The sequence below is a fragment of the Phalacrocorax carbo genome, chromosome Z (genome assembly GCF_963921805.1).
Source record: "Phalacrocorax carbo chromosome Z, bPhaCar2.1, whole genome shotgun sequence".
Taxonomy (NCBI): Eukaryota; Metazoa; Chordata; class Aves; order Suliformes; family Phalacrocoracidae; genus Phalacrocorax; species Phalacrocorax carbo.
Genome location: NC_087548.1, coordinates 77,509,200 through 77,529,816, shown reverse-complemented (window position 1 = coordinate 77,529,816; position 20,617 = coordinate 77,509,200). Strand labels below are relative to the sequence as shown.

Genomic DNA, 20,617 nt, shown 5'->3' with positions numbered 1-20,617 from the left:
CCCTCACGCCGCTCCGCCCCCTCACAGTGCCACGGCACGCCCCGCACCACCCCGCGCCGCTCAGCTGCTGCGCCCTCCCTCGCTCCGAAGTCCTGCGCGGCGGGGACGTGGTGGTGGATGTCATGGTGCGTTCGCTCAACTCCATCGTGGCTGTGTGCCAGAACATGGGCATCGGGAAGGACGGCAGCCTGCCCTGGCCGCCGCTGAGGTACGGCGGGTCTGGCGGTGTGCTTCCCGCCGGGGAAAGGGAGCCCGGTGGGCGGACTACAACTCCCAGCGTGCGGCGCGGCCTGCTCCCCGTCGGCAGGTGCTGCGGAGCCGCGCGGTGCACGCTGGGAGTTATAGTCAGGGAGGGCGATGCTAGAGAGGGCGGGAAAGTGGCGGTCGGCGGGGCCGTGGACGGGGCGTTGGCTGCTGGGCTCCGCGGCCGTGCCGGGGAGCCCTGAGGGGCTCGGTGGAGGCGTTCGGTGGGCTCCCGGCCGTGGGTTATTCCTCGTCCAAGCACAGCCGGGGACAAAGGTCTCGCTTCAGGCATGGCCCCGGGCCCGGCCCCAGCCAGACTCCCCGCCCCGGGCGACGGCGGCACTTGCTATATGTGGGTTTTTTCCCCCCAATTAGAGAAAAGTAATTGATTCCTAAACCACTTTGTAATAGTCGTATCGTTTTCTTGCCAGGAATGAGTACAAGTACTTCCAGAGAATGACTAGCACATCCCACGTAGAAGGTAACGTTTTACCTTGTCGCTGAGGTCTGCCTCTAGTTGTTAAAATCAGTTTGTTTGGTATCAGTCATTGAAAAGACTGGTAATTTTACTTTTCCCTGACTTAAAAGTCCTGATTCTGCAAATAGCCTGCCTTTCCGTGCCCTCCCAAGCCTCACGCATATTTTATCCATTTGTAAATATGTCATCTGCAGGTTGTATCAGTTAGGTAAGGAAACGAGGTGAATCGGATGTTTCAGGACTACATGCAATTTGTAAATAAAAAGAATTTCAAAGCTCTGTTTCTCCAACAGGGTAGAAAACTTCACCTACCTGTCTTTACCTACAACTCTTAACACTGAAAAAATTAAAAATTTAAAGGTTTTTATATGCTAATTAATTAGCAGAGCTTTTTTCCAGGGTGTTGTAGCTTATCTAACTTGTTTGCTGTGGCTCATCCTTGGCTGTGTGTTCCACCCCTCTGACCTTTGTAACAGTAATTTTGCTTGATTTTCTGAGTGCTGAGCCATCACGACATGCCAGAAAACCCAAACCATACTGATAATATGCAGCAACAATAGTGCAACCGTATGCGCTATATCTGTACACAGTCACACGCAACCATGCTGATAATATGCACCAATAACGTTTGGGCCCAGCAAGACCTTTGCAGCAGAGTAATATTACAGACTTCGTTGATTTGGTGAAATAAAACCAGTTATTTTGGGGTGGAAACATTGGGAAAATCAGCACAATCAAACAGGGATAGGAATGCAAAAGTTGAAAACAGCTAATTTGTTCTGAGTGGGTACTTATCACTGCCAGAAGAGACAAGTCTTGCTGCATTGTCCCCATTCCTATTTCATTCTGCCTTTAGTGCTGGTTTGACATTTCCTTAAGCTGTTTTAGTTCTCCAACCCAGGCAACCAGGTGTCTGCAGGGACTGCCAGTAAAAGTTGCATGGCAGGAGCAGGAAGGAGACGTTGAGAGGGGAGGAATAGGACCTCCCTGAGACATGCAACCAGTTCACTGCTTCTGGTGGAATTAGAGCCATGAGAGACAACAGATTTATCCTCACATTTCTGCTGCTTCTATGTTTGCCAAAGTGGTCACTCACTTTCCTGTGGGGTTGTTTTTTTCCCATGGTCCTGTTAAAACTGCTGTCTAGGAAAACTCACTTGTTTGCTAAAGGTTCTGGGCAGCCTAACGTGCCCTTGTTTTGATTGAGTGACCTATTCCATATTCTGGTTTGAAGGTCTGTTCCATATTCCACAAGAAATCATAGAATCATAGAATCGTTAAGGTTGGAAAAGACCCTTAAGATCATCGAGTCCAACCTCTAACCTTTCACTGCCACGTCCACCACTAAACCATAACCTCAAGCACCACATCTACCCTTCTTTTAAATACCTCCAGGGGTAGAAACTCAACCACCTCCCTGGGCAGCCTGTTCCAAAGTTTGACAACCCTTTCGGTGAAGAAGTGTTTCCTAATATCCAACCTAAACTTCCCCTGGCACAGATTGAGGCCATTTCCTCTTGTCCTATCGCTTGTTACTAGGGAGAAGAGACTGACCCCTGCCTTGCTCAACCTCCTTTCAGGTGGTTGCAGAGAGCGATAAGGTCTCCCCTCAGCCACCTCTTCTCCAGACTAAAAAACCACAGCTCCCTCAGCCACTCCTCATAAAACTTGTGCTCTAGACCGTTCACCAACTTTGTTGCCCTTCTCTGGACACGCTCCAGCACCTCAGTGTCCTTGTAGTGAGGGGCCCAAAACTGAACACTGTGCTCGAGGTGTGGCCTCACCACTGCCGAGTACAGGGGCACTATCACCTCCCTGCTCCTGCTGGCCACACTATTCCCGATACAAGCCAGGGAATGTCTAATCTCATTTTGCAACAGTCTTAAGTGAAGGGTTTTACTTATGATTTAGAGACCTGATTTAGCCCATTGCAACCTTGCATACAAAAAAAGACACAACACAAATGTAAGTCTCTTTATTTGTCTGGAATTTGCATCTTACCTGGCACAAATAACCTGTAATCTAAAAAAAAGATGTTTTCAATATAATTAAAAAGAAAAATTTTGCTCTATCCTGCCTGCAAATCTTTTGATAAGCTATGACCTTAGATGCTAGGCAGTTAAGTTGCTTCATAACTAGACCTCTTACTGGATTATGCTGCCATAAATCTTCACAGCAGGGATATCACCATTGGCTCAAAAAAAGTCAGAGAGCCACTAGTTTCTGAAAGTGGGAAGAATACAATGGAGAAGCATTACCTGATCTTGCTTAAATTTAGTCTGCACTGGCCACTGCTGTAAATTAGCCTTTGGTCTAGACAAATCTTTGTCCTGACCCCATAGGCACCCCAGTGTGAATCTTTAGTAAGAAAATACCTATATTTTTCAGAGCTTGTGCATTTCCTTCAGCAGTGGTGCCAGTGATCTCTGCTAATATGTCTAAAATGACACTGCAGTGTGTCTCTTGGAAACTTGCTCATGAAGCTTATCCGCAGGAGAAGGGTGTTTAGACACTGCTAATAAAGAACTGGAGTATCAGTCCTCTGGTGTGATCTAGTAGATCCAGCTTCTCAGATCAAGAAGCAGGGATGATAACTGTGAACGAATACTACTTTCTTTTCTCCAAAATCCCTCCTGCTGTGTAGATCTGCAAAAAAACTTCCTGTTATCTTTTGTGAGTCTCAAGCTCTGTGTTTTATTTCTCTGACAACTCTATTCGTCCATAAAGAGAAACCCTGTTCTTAGCAGGGCATATATGAGAGAATCAGGTTATGAATGTTTAGGTTTGGTCAGAAATTACACTTACAGGTGAATTCTAGAATATGACTGAACACCTGTTGTACTTCTGCTTTGGATTTAATTTCGCTGGTTCTTCTAAAAGTTATCCTTTTACATGTTTGTGGTTTTTTGTTTTTAAATAGTAAAGCTGGCAATTATTCCTGATCATGTAACTGAAATGAGGGAACATGCAAACACAAAGTCAATTACTGTATGCTGCTTGGATTTATGAAGAGAACAGTGATGTTTTTCACACTAAGAGAACTCTTTTGAGGGTGTGAGTTGGTCTCACACATGAGGATTAATTCAGCCCTGTAACCATAGCACAGCCAACATCCATGTAATGCACGTCACTGCCCATTACATGCCTTTTTTAAATTTTCTTTCAGTTACAAGATTATAGGTGTGCATGAGACTACTTTTGGTGTCAACTGCCTGCGAAGGCTTTGAGATCACAAGCATGTTCTTCTATGCATGTGACTACTTCGAGAATCAGGGCTTAAGCTTGTACTTTTATTAACAGCTGAAATGGAGATCAGAAGGGGGAGGGAGAGTCACTAAACAATCAAAGCAGATTTGGGACAGAACAAAAATACCCTTTAAATAACTGTTTTTTCTCTTATTCAGGTAAACAGAATGCCCTGATAATGGGTAAAAAAACCTGGTTCTCCATTCCTGAGAAGAACCGTCCTTTAAAAGACAGAATTAATATAGTGCTCAGCAGGGAGCTCAAGTATGTATGATTAGTAATAGCCTGTAAAACAGATTAAAAGTCTGAACCTAAAAATATGTGTAGGAATACACCCTAAAGTAATTCTAAATGTCACATTTTTGATATCTGGTTAGGAAGCATTTCTGCTATTGGTTCTAAGTGATATCACTACTTTACCTTTAATTTTTTTAATTATTATTTTTATTTTATTTTTTAATTAATCACAAGATAATTGTCATTACTTTGCATAATAAATACTTGTCCTAGCTCTACACACAAACTATCTGACAATTGTCCGTAGTCTTTCTAATTCATGTATTTAGCTGTATTTCTCTAGTTCCTGGTTAGATTGGTGGCTCTTATTCCATGTTCTGAAGTTTATTTTTATTAGCATTTAAGGAAAAAGAGCTGCCCTTTTTCAAAGCTCCCTTCTTGAATCCATCATCCACAGTCATCCAAATATTCTTAAACAAAAATTTCCACTTATAATGGTTTATTGCTTTGCTGGGATGTTGGTACGTTTTGGGCTGAATGGGGAGGGGGGCAAGGGATAGGGACTTTTCGACTAGTTTTATTGAGTGAAATATTAATGTTCTAGAATTCAGGTAAGAATCTAATTTTATAGATATCTAAATTTCTCAGTTACGCTTTTTTAAAAACCTGGTATAAATTTCAGATCTGTAATTTATAATGCCTCTTAAGTCCCAGTTATGATTAAACTGATTTATTAAACAATCCTGCAGTCAGATGAGAATTCTAACGTAGTTTACAATAATAGCCATTTAATATAATTAACTAACATGAAACATTTAGTACTTTGTGAATTCAGCAAAACACATTTTATGTGTAGATTATATTGATTATCACGATGAATGGTCCTTTAATTATTTAGTAATAAAACTTGGCTTTTTCTAGGGAAACCCCAAAAGGAGCACATTATCTTTCCAAAAGCCTGGATGATGCTTTAGCTCTTTTGGATTCACCAGAGTTAAAAAGTAAAGTAGACATGGTTTGGATCGTCGGAGGCACTTCAGTTTACAAGGTACATTTAGAGTACTCATAAATGGCTCATTTTCTGTGATGGGATGAGGATGGCTGAAGTTCCTATTACTTGCACTTTAGGAAGTGTCTTTCTTTCACGTGACCCAGCAAACTCCAGTGATTCCAAAAGAACAACTATTGGAGAGTAAGATTTCAACTCACAGGTTTAAAATACCTGCGCAAGTAACCAAATGTTGTTTTTGCTAATGGTCCAGTGTCATACAGTCATTGCTTTTTTGAGAGCTTTTCTTAAATATCTAAATCATTGTGTTTTTACACCAACACCTCTATTGTTATGTTTATTTTACTGAGGTAGTAGACTGACTCTGCAGAGGATGTGGGGAAAAAGGAAAAATGATCCAGCATTTTTAGCCAGAGTATGACACTTCATACAGGTATGCAGGTAAGAAAAGAGGATTTATAGAGAGAGGTGGCAGGTGATGGTGTCAGCAGTAAGAGATGGTAATCGTACAGCAAAACACAGAACTGACTCTTTTTACCATCCAGCAACCAGGTGTCCCTACTGTTTCAACTGCCCAGGTTTCTCTCGGTGTCTAGGGTGTCTGTCCAAGGGCTAGAAAAGCAGCGTGTGCCACTTTCTTCTCAGGACCATCTTTGCACAAACAAAGCTATGTATAAACTGCCCTGTTTTCCCACAAATGTGATAGTCCTTCTGTCATTAACTAAGATACTAGCTGTGCAACATGAAGGTCTGCAGTAAAACCTATCTTGTTGTTGCCCTGTGTTTCCTCAGCCATCTTTCTCCCTTTCCCCAAACCCTTCCTCTCATTTTCCATTTATACACATGTAAAGTTCAGTCAGCAATTCATGCCTCCACCCACATCCCTAAGTTGTCCCTTCAGCCCCTGCACAGTTAGGGTTCTGCGCTTTAACTCTCAATTTGCATTCATTGTAAAACAGTACCACACAAAAGATGACAACCATCAACCCTCGTTCCTTTCATATCAGTCAGGAGAATATGGAATGGAATAACAGCGGTAAGCAAGCATTCTGATTTTTCTGGTAGCAAATTAGGGCTGATAACATGCTTTATATACAGGGTGGGAAAAGACATCTTCTGATATTTCTTCCCTTTGCAGTTTGTGCCTTTCATGAACCTCTTTGTATGTTAGGGAATGCATCTTTTACAGTAAAAAAACCAAAGTAGTTCTATATTGCTAAGGTTGTAAGAAGAATAAGGTGCGCACGCAAATAGCCTGTAAAACACTGTATTTCATCTCTTTCTTTTTTTTAATTTATGTTTTATAATCACTTTTGCATGTGGTGAAGACCACCATATATTTGATGTCCAAATGCAATATAGTTTTCAGTCTATAAAATATTATCCTATAGAAGTAGCCTGTCTTAACTCTCAGCTGTTAAAATGCCTACTTCCAGGCAGTAAGTAGCAAGTTTATTTCTGGAGACAGATTCTTTTCAGATTGGGCATAACTGCCCACCATGAGCAAGAGACTAGATTTGGCTTCTGCCTGTAATTCTGCAGGATGGATAGTGTGAGCAGAAGCATCTACCACTTCTGTGCAGTGGCCACATACTCATTTATCGCTGCAACAAGTGATGATTTTTCCCTGTTCTTCCAGGAGTGTCTGTGCTGTAGATTTCTAATGTAACTATTTTTCCAGTGTCTGGCTGATATTTTGTAGAAAACTGCCATTTTTTAGACTATTACCACTACTTACATGATAAATAGCAGTTTCAATCGAGAGTAATTTTGCAACATGTTACTTGCGCTGATCAGCATTAGGGAATATGACTTAAAATTTCAACTGTTTTCCCCTTTTCAAGGATCTACTCGGGATGTTTCAAATGAATTTGTAATTCACTGGGGAGAAATCTGACTATTTTATACAGATTCCTGCATTCAAACTAGCTTTGTGATCTTAATTAAAAGGGTTTGATGGAAACCATACACCTCTACCACAAGAGCAGGTAATATTTTTAGTGCCTCTATTAAAGATGCAGCACAAAGGATTACAGGAGTATTTCAATTACACCATGTAGAAATGTGTAGGAAGTAAATTAGCAATTGGCAACTGAAGTGAATCATTTTATTCAGAAGTTGTAGGTATTTGCTTTTCAAGCATCATTTTGATCTTACTACTTTGTATGGCTCAAAGGTTTAGAACTGACTGTGTTTATTAGTACAAACCTGTGGTGGAAAAGTGTTTGTAACTACTTTAGCAAGTAAGTGCAACAGGAGTGGTTTGAAACAGGTAGTGCTGAGGAAGTAACACTTCCACTTTTAGCCCTTCGGGGATTTTAACCCAAAGTTCAGATCTTTCAAACCAGGTGAAGTGTTATGACGACAGACCTGGGTGAGGAGAGCAGGCCACTCCAGAAAGCACCATACTTTTCATCTGCCTCCTGCAGGTGGTCCCAACCACCATCAATCCTTTTGTATTCCTGGTCTTGTACCTGGCTCCTCCTGCTCATTTACAGGTAGCGCTACTGTGCCTGCTGAGTAAATCCTCTTCTGCACCTGAGCATACCTACAAACAGTACAGTAGAGAGCTGTTTTGCACCAGGATGAGCTAGTCCATTGTCATCCCAGTAAAAAAAGCCCCCAGACTCTGACAGTGTCATTTAAAATGCCACTTATAGGAGCTAACACTTTAAAGAAGGACAGAATAGTATAAATAATCTTACATCACTTTAGATGTTGGGAACTCTGAGTTTGGTGGTACTGAATGAGGTTCTGAGCTGCATGCAGCATGCTGTGCAGAACCTGTCTGTAGAAAGGGCTAACCCATTTTCATCATTCAAGCTATCATAGGACTTTCTTACAAGAAAACAACTTTATTTATCATTTCTGCTGTGAGACAGAAAGGATGTTTACATAAGAACTTCTTGCTGCTCTTTTAGATTAAGGCAAGGACACTCAGATTGTTCTAGTCCTTGGTACCAAGTGGGACCTGCCTACGGGTTCCTGTGTTACACTTTTCTGGCTGACGTTATCCTGTGGCCGAGGAATATATGCAGCACAGTACAGGCTTGGGTCTGTGCAGGTTAATTGTTGTGTGGATCACTAACTCCTTAACATACAGTGGTCTTCCAGTCAGGATCACTACAAAAGGGACCGGCAAGCTCATGCACGCACCAGTTGCACTTCAGGAGGGCTGCTCTGACAGCCTATCACAGGCTGTTGTGGATGTCTTGAAGGCTGAGTGGGAAGATGGGCAATAATGGCATTCAAGAGAGTGAGTTACTGTCCTGTGCAGCCTTTTAACACCAGCTTCTAACCTTAGCAACTTCTGATCAGTTAATCAGTTTGGGATGGGGAGATCCACCATGATCAAGGTTATTGTCACTGAGCTCCATGAAGCAATCCTCCAAGCCATATTTCTGTAGATGGTGTAAGGAGTGAGCATGTGAATGATCTTCCCGGCCTTTGCTCTCTTTGGTTTCCCACACCTTTGTGTGTTTCCCACATCCCAGCTGGGTTCCAGAACCAGGGTAGCAAGGCAGAAGGGTTACCAAGGGAGGCCTGTGAACTGAGACAGATTCACACATGTCTCAGGAGGTTTCCAAAGAACCTCAGCCTGAAAAGGGATGCAGGCACCTTTTTTCTGCACAGAGTCATTCAAGATGTTTGAACATCTTGAATGTTCAAACTTATCTCAAATAGTGCGTCCCCTCTGTGCCCCCTGCTGCCCTCCCTGGATACCATGCTGAAGCAAAAGCCTGACTTATCCTCATCCAGAAAGTTGTGCTGAGGCAGAGCATCTGCCCAGCTGCCTGAGTGCAGGGGATGGTCTTTGGGACACAGGTGTCCAGTCTGTCTCTCAGTCTCAAGTACAGATGGGTGCTGTGCCCTGCCCAGCCCCTAAGCATGCAAAGGTGCTAGAGCATGCACTCCAGCATGGCATTTCAGGATAGGATGCTCCCCTCAGCAACAGAGGGTCAAGTAATGGCATGGAGGCAAGGGGCTGCTGCTGTCTACAATGTGTTCCTCATAGGACTGCGGTGGATAGAGGAGCAAGCCTGACAGCCTCCGCTCACCCACTGCTCCTAGGTTCTCAAGGACACAGTCCCCTCCTGGGTGGTGGGAGTATTGGCATGAGCTGCCTCTAGTCCTGTGAAGAACAGAGAAAAGTGAGCTCTGAACAGGGTGGCCATCCAAGTCCCGACGTAGGTTACATTCAAGCTGTGTTCAGCCATGTACATTGGGAAGCCGTCTTTTCTGGGCCTGACCTCTGCAACAGGAAAAGGCAAAGCAGCCTGACATAGTAAGCATTTTGGTGGGGACAGGGAGAGCTGAGTAGAGTATCAGTATTAGGGAGTGAGAGCAGAAAAGATTGGAAACAGCTCCCACAGTTCACTGAGGGCTTGAAAACCTTGTGCAGCCTTCATCATCTTTGATTTGACACCTATCACCTCATCAGGTTTGTAATCTCCAGGTAATAGCCGCAAGGTAGTACTGTTGCCTCCAAGGAAGCTTTTGGACTTCTCACAGCACAGGTTTACAAGTTTTATTTCTTTGTATCTCAGTGTGACACCATACTGGATCTTCTGTGCTATTCTGGATCTTTTGAGTTCCAGAAGGAGTTGATGTTGCTATTGATTGTATGATGGGGAAGGAGGAGTGTAGCAGCCTAGCAATGGCCAGCAGGTCACAGTAATTACAAAGCCGTTATGTGTCATGAGAGGTACTCCATGATTTTACGTGAGCACTTAATGCTTTGAGAGCCGTCTGCTGGCTCATGAGTGCTTGTTGTGTGCTGGAAAGCTTGTGGTGGTGACTCACTCCTTGGTTCTGGCCTGTGAGTCCCAATTAGTTGTTGGAGCTTATCAGGCATTCCTGGAGCAGATTTTCTGGTTTGGTTTAATCCCCAAGAAATTTAATTCATGCACACCAAGATTGTTCCCCAGTACAAATAAAGCATGGTGAGTGGGGGCAATTGGAAGATTCATTCCAAAACCATGTTTCTATTCTCAATTAAGACACTAATGTAGATGCACTCCATGTGGAGGTATTGTTTCTTAATTCAGAGGTTCAGGTCTTAACTTTGACTCTGGAAAATAGTGGTACCTGGAGATCTAAGGGAGTCTGCTCAGTATAAATTACACCAGTCTCTTTTAAATGGATTTAAACTGTGTATTTTAAACTGATTAAAAACAACATTCAGATTTTACTAGGAATAAGTTCAGCACATCCCCAAATAAAAAAAAAAGACAGAAATGAAACCAGGTGTAGATTTACTTGTACATGGATGGTGTGGCTTATGATACATTGTCTGTAGAGTGTTTAATATAAATCTTGCTTTGTAAAAACAACCAAGCACAAATCCCTAACAGTGAACCTACCAGTGGGAGAAAAAACCCCTAGCAACAAAACTTAAGAAAAAAGGAAAAGAATTGAAAAATTTATATGACTCAGGTCCTTATAACCAAGGCCTCTTCAGTAACACCAAAGCAGGCTATATGTCAAACAGGTTTTCACCTTGATAAAACAGTTCTTCCTACAGCATCTCGAACATTTAAAATTGTCTCTTCTGATTTATGTTCCTACTCAGCTTGTTGCTTTCTCAGTGCCACAGAAGCAAACAATGACACTCAAGGTCACATTGCTGAAGTACAGAATTGTATTCGTATATTAAATTTGGAGAAGAAACTTCTAATTTCATAACAGAACAAAAAGTTCTTTTGTAAGAAGTTTTGTTGTTTTTGCTGTTTAGTTAGTATCTAGGCTGGCCATAACAGAAAATAGATCCTGGTGATAAATAGCATTTGGGGAAATTCTTCAATGAAGAGGCTTGAGCTAGAAAATTAAATTTCCAGTAATATCCAAGGGAAAATTTTATCTTAATATTCATACTCAGGTGTCTTCCTATGTATTAGTATTTGAGATATTGTGTTTGGTAATCTACCACCTTTCATTCTTCAAAATTATTGAATTATGAAGTTGCTATTCATATTTACTGCAGTGAGTCTCTTGCAGATGATTAATTACCCTCTTAAATAGGGTTTCTTGACTAAGCATATAAGCTTCACTGGGTTCTAAATGCCCTGAGTGGGGTCGTGAGTGCCACATTTGCTAAGCTTCAAATCTTTGCTGTACAATAAGGATCACTTCTTTAAGAGAGAGAAGTATTAATAATTTGAGTCACTAGTTTTATCATGATTTTTTCAAGCCTGCCAAAACTTTACTAATACTGATATACTAAAATATATATTTTAAAGATTACATTTCAGTATGTCTGAATTTCTTGTAAACTATAAAAGAGACAAAGTGGTTTTGAGCTCTGTACCTACTGGAATGCTGACTAACGTGTGAGTTGCCATGTTTTTGAAGTGTCACATTCAGTTTGAGATATGACCAAGGACTGAGATCCACTTACGAGGGAGCTATGCAGACAGCTCATTTTTCCATGCTTGCTTTTCCATGCTCACTCGCTCCACTCTTGCAGGTTGCAGTGCTGTTGCTCCCTTCGAACAGTGCTCTCAAAGAACGTGCTGCAAAGAGGAGGCTCCTCTGAGCGGCGTGACGCTGTTGACGTGGAGGATGTTGCACTGCTGGCCAGAAGCATTATTCCGCTCTGGGAGTGACCAGTGCAAAAAGCTGGGCGCTGCATTGGCTTCTCCACTAGTTCTGTTTTAGACTGAACTAATTAGTATGGCTTAGTCCTGTTAACACTTTTGAAAGCTGGTAACATGACTTACTTTGGGTAAAGTGAAGGCTGAAGGTTGTTGTGGTTGCACTGACCAAATGTTCTTTCCCTCTCCCACCAAGCTCATGATAATGTTATTTGATTATGCACGTTTATGGTCCTGAGCAGTTGTTTCCAGGGAAAGTTACAGTCATCCTGGCATATATGCAAATGTAACTTTCTTATTTCATTACTGTCATGTCACAGAATCCTTCTTTACAGGAGAATTTTCCCAGGTGTAGTTGTGTAGCTTTGTGTAATTGAACAAAAAGATGGGAGTGGGAAGACAATTTTCCTGTATTCCTGTGACCTTCTAGGTGTTTTCTGAGAATGGGTTTGAGCACTCTTAATGCAATTCCCTAATACCTCTTTTATATAAAAGTGGCAGAGTCACAGCATTACAGCTGTCAGCACTGTCCTCCCATATTTATGTTTTGTAAAAATTTTTCCATGACTATTGTAGCCATGCCTCCGGTAGCCAATACTTCTTGCTCTTAGCTAGTTACAAATAAAATTAGAAGAAACAGAACTACAATATTAGCAATGTTCCAGTGGATTAAGTAATCATTTCTTTTTAAAGTTTAAGATTTTTCTTTAAGTTAGCATCTTTATACTTTCACAGAGTTGAGAGGGACTTATCCAGACTTTCCAGTACAGTGCTCAGACTAATAAACTCAGAGGAATGTAATGTGGAAAGAAAGATGTAACATTGCTATTACTCCAAAACAAGCTTTTTGTGTGCTCATTCTTGTGAACAAACATATTGATTTGAAATTCCTCTGGGAAAAAATAATTACTAAAAAAGATGAATATATGAGTCAGTTGCAGACACAAATCATGCAGCTATGAAAGGTGGTTGCTTTTTAAGTTCTTTTCAAAGATGCTTGCAGACATCATAGAGGAAAAGATTTAAAAGACCCTCCTTTAAAACTAACAGACAGAAAGTCTAGTGACTAAGTATATCTGTTTCTGCAAGGCCAAAATGGGCAGGCTTTTCAATCATGGTCTTAGAAGAACTTTGTCGCACTTGCCTTTGTCCCTGGTGGAGAACTGGTGGTGGGAGCTACCAGTGTCTGCTGCCTCACTAGGCTGAGCCTTACTGGCTTGGGAAGGAAGGGCTGTTCCTTGCCTCACTAAGCTGAGCCCTAGCAGTGTGAGAAGGAAGGATTTTTGAAGGTGTTGGTTCTCCTGGTTATCATCACAAATGTCCTAACAGCCAAAGTTTAACTTAGGCAAGTCCTTTTACCCAGGTAAGATCTAGAACTTTGTGAGATTGTCAGCTGTGAGATTTTTTTAATACTCTTGTGGCTTCAAAATGGAGCTTGCTTATATGATCCAGTATATTTTAAGAGTTGAAAAACAGAATACACGTAAACAGACTGTTTCTTTTGAAATTTTCTCTTTTATAGTGTTCTCATATTTTTTTTGGACTGGCAATGTTGTTTTCTAGAAAGGCACTTGAAAAATAAATGCCTCCCATAGTTACTGTTTTGCTTATTTTGTGTCATCAGTAGAAGATGAGAAAGCAGCAGCAGTGTGTGTGTGTCCTAAAACCTGTGGATCTTTAAGTGACTAGAAATAATTGGTCCCTTCTACTGCAATGCCCACTAGTTTACAGTGGTTTAGTGATTAGATCTATAAAAGATAATTTGCCATACAATATTTCTGAAACCACTTGTAATACACAGCTGTTCTTCTCTGCAGAGCTTTAGGGCTGTTCTAACCTGTGTTCTACGAAGAGAAACTAATTCAAGGCAATGGTCCTGCACATGCAGACATAATCTAATCTTGTATGGCTGACAGTCCAGTGCAGCTGGAAATTACAGGGAAGATGATCCTTGGGTCATCTCCTTTTTGCTTTAAGCTTCAGAGGCAGGCCTGCCAAGGATTTTTTGGAAGTGAGCAAAAAGACAAGGATATGCTAAAATCTTTTCACAGGGTTAGGAAAACATATGTGAGTAATAAAGGACTGTGGTTCACATACAGGGTTGACATACCTGGGACAACAGGAGGGATCCTGACACCTCAGATCTCCTGTCCTCCCTCTCTTGTGGGAAGACATCTCTGCTTGTGGAGTGGTTCTGGTGTTTCTGAGAGATCAACAGCCATGGTTTTAATAGGCTGTGCTTTAATGTGAACTAAAAACCAGCATTGCTTTTCCCCGTTGCATCAGGCTGTAATATCTTAAAATGTTCAGTAGCTGCTGCACAAGGAGGTGAGCCTGCATGGAGAGCAAACACATGCAATTCCCAAGAGTAACCAGTGCAGGTACCAATACAGTCCAAGGATAACTGAATGGATTATAAGGGAGGTCTTTAGGGTGGGATCAGGCCCCATGAAGCTAACCAGAGTCAGACTTAGCCCTGGGATGACTAGATGGGGCCACGGGGACAGGCCAAGGCCAGTCAGAATGCCAGCCCATTACATGATTCAACTATGTACTTAATCTCGATACAAGTGAAAATTACACTTAGCAGAGTAGAGCAACCGGAATATAAAGTCAAACCACTTTACAAATGTGTTTCTTCTCACCTGTTGCTGTAACTTGCTAACTGTCATGACACTGCCCACTCCCAGCTGCTGAGAAGGAGTATGCGGCTTGAAACCAGCTCAAGCCTGTTGCTCTTCTCCAAGTTATTTTTGTTTGTTGTTCAGTTTTCATGGGCCATGTACACACACAGACCTCCAGAACTGGTCTGGTGAACTTAGGAAGCTTTTGCACTTTTTTTGTTAACTTGGAGACAGTTAGACAGCTGGTTGGTTCACTCAACTAATGCAACCATTTATCTAGAACAGAGGTAACCCTCCAGTCCCCTTCATGGTAAGTTCAGCTTTCTTTGCAATGTCGGTGGTCAGTCACTCTGTACGCACTTCCCTGACTTGTCTTGGTGGTACAGAGTTCTTGCTGAAGCTGAATTCTCATAAAGCTGGATAGGAAGTTGATTTATTCCTGAACTACAAAACAAAAAGTGTCTCTGTTTACAGAATACAATATGTTTTTATTTGTGAAGCAGATTATTCTCCTTCTGTCATTCTGCAAGTGTATGTTTCTCCTTTTACCTCCCACCCTTATTTAAAGAAAGAAAATATGTGATATATACAAACTAGATAACACCAGTTCAATGTTGTTGGATGCTGGTGTGCTGTGACTTACCCCTTCCATTTTAAGTAATTCTCTAGTAATAGAGCAGCTTTTCTAGAAACTAACTTCTCAGCAGTGATACCAATTAATTTTATTGGATTAAATTTGCTATTACTTGGTTCCTGTCTTGTCAAAGTAGTACCTAATAGCATGCAGCATGGTGAATCACCTTTAGCAAAGAGCATTGCTCATTGCCAATTTAAAGGAAAGGAGAAACAGCTATAAGCTTTTCAAAATTTATTGTAACCAGGCACTAGTATAGCTTTTAATGGGTTATGTTAATGCTGAGAAAGTGTGGAAGAGGTGACTTTTCTGTCTGATCTGGAGGGAAAACTTCTTTTATTAACTCCTGAGTTTGTGTGAATTTGTTAGTGAGGAGCTGGCTAACACCTATGAAGGTGTCTTCATAACTTTTTTCGTCTAAGGATCTTCGAAACTTTCATCATTGTTGTTATATAACTTTCAGTGCTTATTATCACTTTGCCATAATCCAGAGATCAAACTTTGAAGTTAAAATGATAGTTAATTTGATCACTGGGACTGAAAACTAATGCAGAATAAAAATGTATTATAAATCCTTAGCAGTGATATTAATTACCTTGAGTTGTGGGCCTCTCCCACTGCTTAAAGCTTGCTGTCTTTCAAAGAGGTATGACTGAGAAATTGCTTGTTGAGATTAGACCATCCTGATCCTTTCTTCTCAAGGGGCCTACTCATTATTTTTTCTATATTTCTGTCAGATGCCCCAAGCTCTGAGAATAGGTATTGCTGCCGCTTACCAGGTGGAACTGGCACAACATTAAATTATCCCTGTAAAAAGTGCTCTGGGGCCAAGTCCAAAAGAGGTTTATTTTTCGATTTTCACTGCTTTGCTTAAATCCCATAACACATAAAACAGTAACTGAGTTTCAGTTTCAGATAACATATTTGGCATGCAATCTACAAGTAGAATGCTGTGATGCTGTGATGATGATGGCTGATGCAGGCAGAACAAGAATTTGGAGAGTTGGTAAAGAAAGCTGGTGTTCCAAACAAGAATTTATACTTTATATTATCTTACAGACTTCAAGTGGTGTTACAATAATATAAAAAATTTTAATAACACTACTTTATGCATGGTTGAGCTATTTTACAGGGAACAACTCAATTTTAATTGTTTCTATTGTTTTTAAAGGCAGCAATGGAGAAGCCAATTAATCATCGATTGTTTGTGACAAGAATTTTGCAGGAATTTGAAAGTGACACATTTTTTCCAGAAATTGATTACAAAGACTACAAACTTATCACTGAGTAAGTATCAAGATGCATACTAGTGTTATGTTCAGATGGAAGACTTAAAAATCTAATTTGAATGTATAAGCGTCTTGTTAAGGCCATGTTCTGTTTTAAGTTAGAGGTGCCTTTCCACTGTATGTTTCGCCAGTTGTGTTTTACTTAGGACCTGGAATTGCACCACACTCAGCACAGAGGGTTTGTTGGAACTTGCTGTGTTCCTCAACCTTCCCTTAACCTTTACAGTAAAGAATTGCATTTACTGGTTTTCTCGAAAAGTAACTTTCTCATTGTTTCTCACTTTAGGATTACACAAATATTAACTAAGCTTCATAACTCTCAGTATGTTGTTAGTCAATGGTATTTAGCCTCTGAATGTCTGTGGTAAATTGCCAAAGACAAATTAAATGGGTTTGAGCAGGGAGGGTTGAGTATTTATAGATTTCTAAGGTTATTCCTTTCTCTTGAGAAAATTACTTCTTCCTAGCAAACTTAGTAGGAACAACAATTAAAGTGAAAGAAGGCAAGGCAAGGGCCTCTTCCTCTTCGTGCTACTCATTTTGGCTCCCAGCTGGTTACAGACCAGCAGTGGAAGTAATAGAAAGTATGGCAAGTCGAGCTCTCTGCATGGGGCACAGGAACGGATTAACAGTGAAGTCAGGGAGAATAGGTATGGGCAGGAAAGAAGGATGTGGGAGAGGTGAACAAGGTGAGTGGGAAGGATAAGTCACCTCTTTCAACTCTTAACATGTTCCAAACTGTCCTGTGCCGTATCATGAGCCCACTTTAGTACCCTGATGTCTGATCCAAAGCTCTCCTCTCTCCCTCTTGGCTGTTTCTAAGGTATGCATTGGTTTTGGCCAGTGTATTGAAATGAGAATTTGGCCTTAAAGTATGAATTTACAAAAATAGCAGATAATTCCCTCTAAATAATAAAGTAGAAACCTGATAGAGTCAAACGTAGCAAATTTAAAATTTATTTCTCCCTCAAAGTGAACATTACTCATACAGAATCCTTATTCTGTCACAGGGAGCTGAAGAGATTTTTGAAAGTGTCTATTAGTAAAAACTGTTTTAGTAAATCTGGAATATAGAGGAACACGGTGCATGGTAGCAGTCAGCTGCTTTAAGAAGCTGTCATAGACTTATAAGAAAACTTTATCTTAGCATTTCCTCTAAACCATCTGAGGGAAAGCAAAGCAAAAAAACCCAAAAGTGTTCTGTATCTCTTCTGCCTTTGCAGACATTTTAAATAACATGTTGGAGGCTTTAATAAAAATGTCGGGGTTTTTTGATTAAGCAAAAAAAGTGGTGGGGTTTTTTTTCACATCAGGGTATGATTTCTTGATTTAAAAAGACATGCATACAAGTAGCTCATAGTAACTTTATTAACATGTTAACATGATTCCTAAAAATAGTTTGTATTTATAATACGTGTGGTAAGGATGGTATTTTCACCCTCTTTTTCAAACAATTCTCTTTTCTCTCAATTGGATAAATTAAAGGTGACTCAAAATGATATTTTTATCTACTTTTTGGCTTTGCTTTTTCTTCTCCCCTCTCTCCAGATACCCAGGTGTCCCTGCTGATATCCAAGAAGAGAATGGCATCCAGTACAAATTTGAGGTGTATGAAAAAGCTGTCTTGGCACAATAAATTAGGCCTTCTGTACTTCTGTGTACAGAAGTACACAGGCATTTTAAATCGTGAAGACTTATTGATTGCGAAAATATATTAAACCATTGAGAGAAAATCATGCTTGATAGTATAATACCTCAGTAGTGAACGATTCCAAAAAACATGCCCCACACTCTGAATATACACCCTGCAGTGGAAACACAAAGGTGGTCAGCAGCGTGAAAGATGTAGCTCAAAGGAATACGACAACTAAGGTGATGTGAGACCTTGCATCAATCTTTACAATCTGTGACAGCATCCCTAACAATTCCATGAGGAATGAAAGGCAGGAGACTGCATCAGAACCTTTCTACCTAACCAAAGGTTTTGAGTATCTCCTAATTCAAACCATACAACCTTAAGAAAGTATCAGAACTCCAAAGTTTAACTGGGGTGGTATATACATTTACAACAATCTTTAAAACATACTGGCGTAGAGAAAAAGGTTTGAAAGCGTAACAAGAGAAATGGAGTCTGGAAGTCTCAGGCAGTAGTTGAGGGACACGCTGATCCCTCGTGAAGGTCCTCTGTTGTCTTAACCATTCTAGGTACACAGCCTACTTCAAGCCTTTGGGCTGAAAACAGGCTTACAAATCAATCTCATAAAGAAGTTTTAACATTTCCATTAACTTCACACCTGTGTAAAGGCTTGCTGCTCTTATCAAAAGTTGCTATGTCAGTTTGACCGTGGCCACTTTGCAGTATAAGAAAATAAATGTTGCATTCTTAACAGGATCTGTGTTCTTACATCCCTTCTAAATGACGTCAGTGCAGACGCAGAGTGTTAATTTGTTGGTGTGATTTTGAATATTCTGTGTCATGTACAAATATGGATTAGAAGCAGATAGTGGGGTCCTCTTTCCTCTTTCATTAAACATAGTATAATAATGTTTTGCATTGCTGTTCCCTAAAAGTAGTGAGCAATACACTGGTACGGTAGTAACACTATGATTGTAATGGCCCAGAATGCCAAGTGTTAAACAAAGTTTATTATTGCCAATATTATCACAACATTGTCAGTAATATTAGCCTGGCTTGTCAGACGGCAGAGGACTCCATATACAAAGTGTCATGGAGAGGAGCTGGGATGTAGCATGCCCATCTATGCTTCCTTGTGCTGCAGCTGCCACCCTGAGGGTGATAGCCTGCAAGGAGGGAGCCCTGCCTCACTGCAGATCAGCCTGAGACCAGAAGAAGGGGAAAAAAAGGGTTTTTTAAAAAAAAAAAAAAAAAACAAAAAACAACAAACTCAAAATTCAGCTGACTGTTCCCCAAAGCACTTTAAAAACATTGTCTTATGAAGCAGTATTGTGGGAGATTCAATAATGTTTGTCCTTTAACGTCATACTGAGACCCAGTTCTAACATCAGGGAGGGTGGCACTGGCCGTCGGCAGGCTTTACACAGGTTTTACCTGTAACACCGTCTGGTTTTCTAAGACTAAACCTTGATTTTGCTTGCCTTTGAAAAACCAAACCTCTTTGATGAGAGAAGACCACTTAGAATACCAGATGTGAACACCTCTTGAATTTTCCATCTCAATTTACAACTGTTGACTGAGAAAAAAGATAGTTTTTGCAGCATCTGTTTTGAGTTGTCTCAGTTTTCTGTTTCTTTTGCATTCTTAAAGATGTAAGTACTTCCTGTGTTGATCTTCTTGCCCCATGTGTGCTGACTGTACATCAGTCGATAAAGATTAAAATAACAAAGTTATATGCTTGCGTAACACAGCAAAAAGTCTCCTGAGTTTTAATTTGCCAACACATTGTGAAAGGGAAGGAAAAAGACTTGTTACCAGGGGGATATTTTTTTTTTTTAATATAAGTCACAGTGACCCTGGCAAGTGAAAATAACCTCCCAAAAGCATTTAATATGTACCAGTTAGTATCAAAAAAGCAGGTCACTGTTGAAAGCTTTGCACAGCTTTCAAAGTCTGCAAAGTACTGTGTTTATGGCAACTGACGTCTATTAAAAGTGGAAGCAAAGACTTCATGCCATGTTAGCTTACAGGGTGATACTGATGTGAACATACGTTAGAATGATTTCTGCCTAATCATGCTTTGCAGGAGATATGGTTCACTGAGGCCAAAATGTTCTGTAGAACCACTTTGGTTGCAAAGAACTTTAGCTTGGATGCAAACAAGCCTACTGGGAACATAAATAGTTACTTTGACTCTTTGTGGGTTGACTTAGTCCTCTCCAGATTTAAATATGTTCATTTGTCAAATTGTACAACAAATTAAGTCAATTTATGATTTGTGGAAACAAGAACTTTTGAAATAACACAGCAGTTCCCTGCTTAAAACTTTTCAGAACATATTAATGATGCACTTTCTTCAATATGCCACTCTGCCAAAAAGATGCATTTTTGGTTTTTTTTTTTGTTTTAATAAAAGCACAGTATTTGGACAGCACCTTTTGCATCAGAGCTTTGCAATATTCCATACAGACTCCAGTCAAGAGTTAGGAAAATGTATTTGATTGCAGTGAAGTTGGATCCAAAGGAAGTATGTCATAACCAGACATAACCACTACAAAGTTAGATTCTTACTGTTTCAGGAAGATGGACAGGCAGAAGGGTGTCAGCCCGTGTGTTCAGGAAGCACAT

General features: G+C 40.7%; 1 protein-coding gene across 2 annotated transcripts; it reads left to right on the top strand.

Annotated features, from left to right (window-relative positions):
• Window positions 1–14: 14 nt before the first annotated feature.
• Window positions 15–20,423, top strand: DHFR (dihydrofolate reductase). 2 transcript variants are annotated; one of them, XM_064439018.1, is made up of 6 exons: window positions 15–208; window positions 675–724; window positions 4,126–4,231; window positions 5,126–5,252; window positions 16,236–16,351; window positions 17,902–20,423. In XM_064439018.1, exons 1-6 carry the CDS (start codon window positions 123–125, stop codon window positions 17,987–17,989), a joined length of 573 nt encoding a protein of 190 aa, XP_064295088.1. In that variant the 5' UTR covers window positions 15–122; the 3' UTR covers window positions 17,990–20,423. The 2 variants fall into 2 exon arrangements, with proteins under 2 accessions (XP_064295088.1, XP_064295089.1); XM_064439019.1 differs by lacking the exon at window positions 675–724 and having other exon boundaries at window positions 120–208.
• The last annotated feature ends 194 nt before the right edge of the window (window positions 20,424–20,617 follow it).